Source organism: Carassius carassius, chromosome 2 (assembly GCF_963082965.1).
Source record: "Carassius carassius chromosome 2, fCarCar2.1, whole genome shotgun sequence".
NCBI lineage: Eukaryota > Metazoa > Chordata > Actinopteri > Cypriniformes > Cyprinidae > Carassius > Carassius carassius.
Window position 1 is genome coordinate 10,541,622 of NC_081756.1, and position 2,048 is coordinate 10,543,669.

At 37.7% G+C, this 2,048-nt stretch overlaps 1 protein-coding gene across 1 annotated transcript; it reads right to left on the reverse strand.

Moving 5' to 3' along the window:
• Window positions 1-590: 590 nt before the first annotated feature.
• Window positions 591-1,793, reverse strand: LOC132096656 (serine/threonine-protein kinase pim-1-like). Its single transcript, XM_059502151.1, has 2 exons — window positions 1,363-1,793; window positions 591-1,254 (listed from the first exon to the last, which is right to left on the reverse strand). The coding sequence occupies exons 1-2, from the start codon at window positions 1,703-1,705 to the stop codon at window positions 995-997; spliced, it is 603 nt and encodes a 200-aa protein (XP_059358134.1). The 5' UTR covers window positions 1,706-1,793; the 3' UTR covers window positions 591-994.
• Window positions 1,794-2,048: the final 255 nt, after the last annotated feature.

The following is a 2,048-nucleotide window of genomic DNA, read 5'->3' on the forward strand; positions in this document are numbered from 1 at the left end:
CGTCAAGACAAACAGATATTGTTTTTTTTTATCATTTTTATTAAATAAAATATTTTTATAAGATTTAATTTTTTATAAAGCCTTTTTTATTTCTTCCTAATAACATATTCCTTTTAAAACAGCCAAACTATGCTTTAAAAACAAAGCTAAAACTATGCTTTTAAAACAAAGCCAAACTGTGATTTTAAAACAAAGCTAAAACTATGCTTTTAAAACAAAGCCAAACTGTGATTTTAAAACAAAGCTAAAACTATGCTTTTAAAACAAATCACTTTATGGCTCTGAGTCTGATCAAAGTCCTTTCAGGCAAGTCGTGCCACTCGGGCGCCATCTTGGCAACGCCTCCGAATGGTTCTGAACTCTGGGGTGCTCCGAGCTCTCTGATTCTTTAGTAGTGGGCTCACATGAGGGCTTGAGTTTCCAATTTCCATCAGCATGTGAATTCATAGTGCTTTTTCACTGGAAGGTGTGTCCAACCCTAGGAAAGAGAAAGTCAGAGGATTCTTCACACTGACTGTCTTCACTCAGGTCTTTCTTCTAGTCGTCATATATTATAGTATAACAAGATTGTTAAAAGGAACTCACTTCACTGATCATATTTTAAATCTACATCATATATGATTCAGAATTGAAGATGACAGCACAGATGTAGTTTCCTACTCTCGTCTGTTACACTGGCTCAACTCTGAAACCAATGCTGTTTCAATCCTCTGACTCTTCTAGATCCACTGTTTTACACCAGTCATGCAGCAAGATCTGCTCGAGGGTCAGCCGTTCAGTTGGATCACGGTTTAGGCACTGGATGATCAGATCACGGCATTCTGTTTTCAGGAAAGAGCTGGTTAGTCATGACCATGTGACTAATGTTAGCATGCACAAAACAGCTGAAACGTGGTTAATTTAAGGTTAAGGGAATTTACAATTATTAGAAACATAACTCTGAACACATAATTCTAACCTCTAACATCAGTTGGTAAGTACTAAAGTCTGTGTTTTAGACAGGACATTCTCTACCAATGTTTGTTAATTCTGTGCAGAAGCTGTATGTGTGTGTTGTCAGTGCTATTCTCTCACCTTTGGATAAATCTGGGTTTTCAAACCTAATTTCAGCTTGTGTGATTTCAGTTATACTGCAAAATGGAGAACACGTGTTCACCATCTCATACAACAACACTCCTAGAGCCCAGACGTTTGTAGAGATGGCGTAGAATCTGCCACAGGTGAAGAGCTCAGGTGGGAAGTAAGCCTGTATTCCTGTAAGCAAGACATGTTCAGCATTGAGCAATTCTTATAAGAATCACATGATCAGTAATAAGTCACTAAATACTGGTTTCCACACTGTTACACAAAATGCCAGCTCACCTCTATATTGACTGCGATCATAGCCATTACTACTAATAAGATGACCACAGCCAAAGTCTATTAACTTGAGCTCCAAAGTGTGTTTTCTCAACAGGATATTGTCTGGATGAATATCATTATGAAAAACACCGCACTCAATGCAGTGCTGTACTGCTTGCACCGCCTGACACATGATGAGCCGTGCTGTTGTCTCATTCATGTTAGGGTTATTGTTGATGAAGTCCAACAAGCTCTCGCAGGGATCCGGATTCTCCATCACGAGAGTGAATACTTGAGGGTGCTCAAACCACTCATATAGTTGGATGACGTAGGGGCTTATGGGTCCTTGACTCATCGTTAGCATCAGCGCAACTTCAGTAATGAGAGGTTTGAGATGTACATTCTACAGAAAAGATGCGACAAAAGGTTAGTTTGGTAAAAGAATATGTATCATTTTTAAATGTACTGTACTTTACATTGCTTTGAACTTTGTTGATTTAATAAACGGAGTCAAAGTTGAATTCATGCTTAATGTTATGTACAAGTGAATTAACTACAGTAATCAGCACTTAAACAACTAAATACATATTATGTTTTGCCAGCTTACAGTTTGAAGATAATGATCCCGTACAGTTTTTTTAATACGTTTGATGGCAACCTGCAAAAGGTAAAAAAACACAGTTGAGCATATTGAACACCTAACCTTA

Coding starts and splice junctions, on each gene's coding strand:
- LOC132096656 (XM_059502151.1), bottom strand. CDS start 1,705: ATGCTAACGATGAGTCAAGGACCCATAAGCCCCTACGTCATCCAACTA. Junction 1,255..1,362: donor TGATCGCAGTCAATATAGAG/GTGAGCTGGCAT, acceptor TCTTGCTTACAG/GAATACAGGCTTACTTCCCA.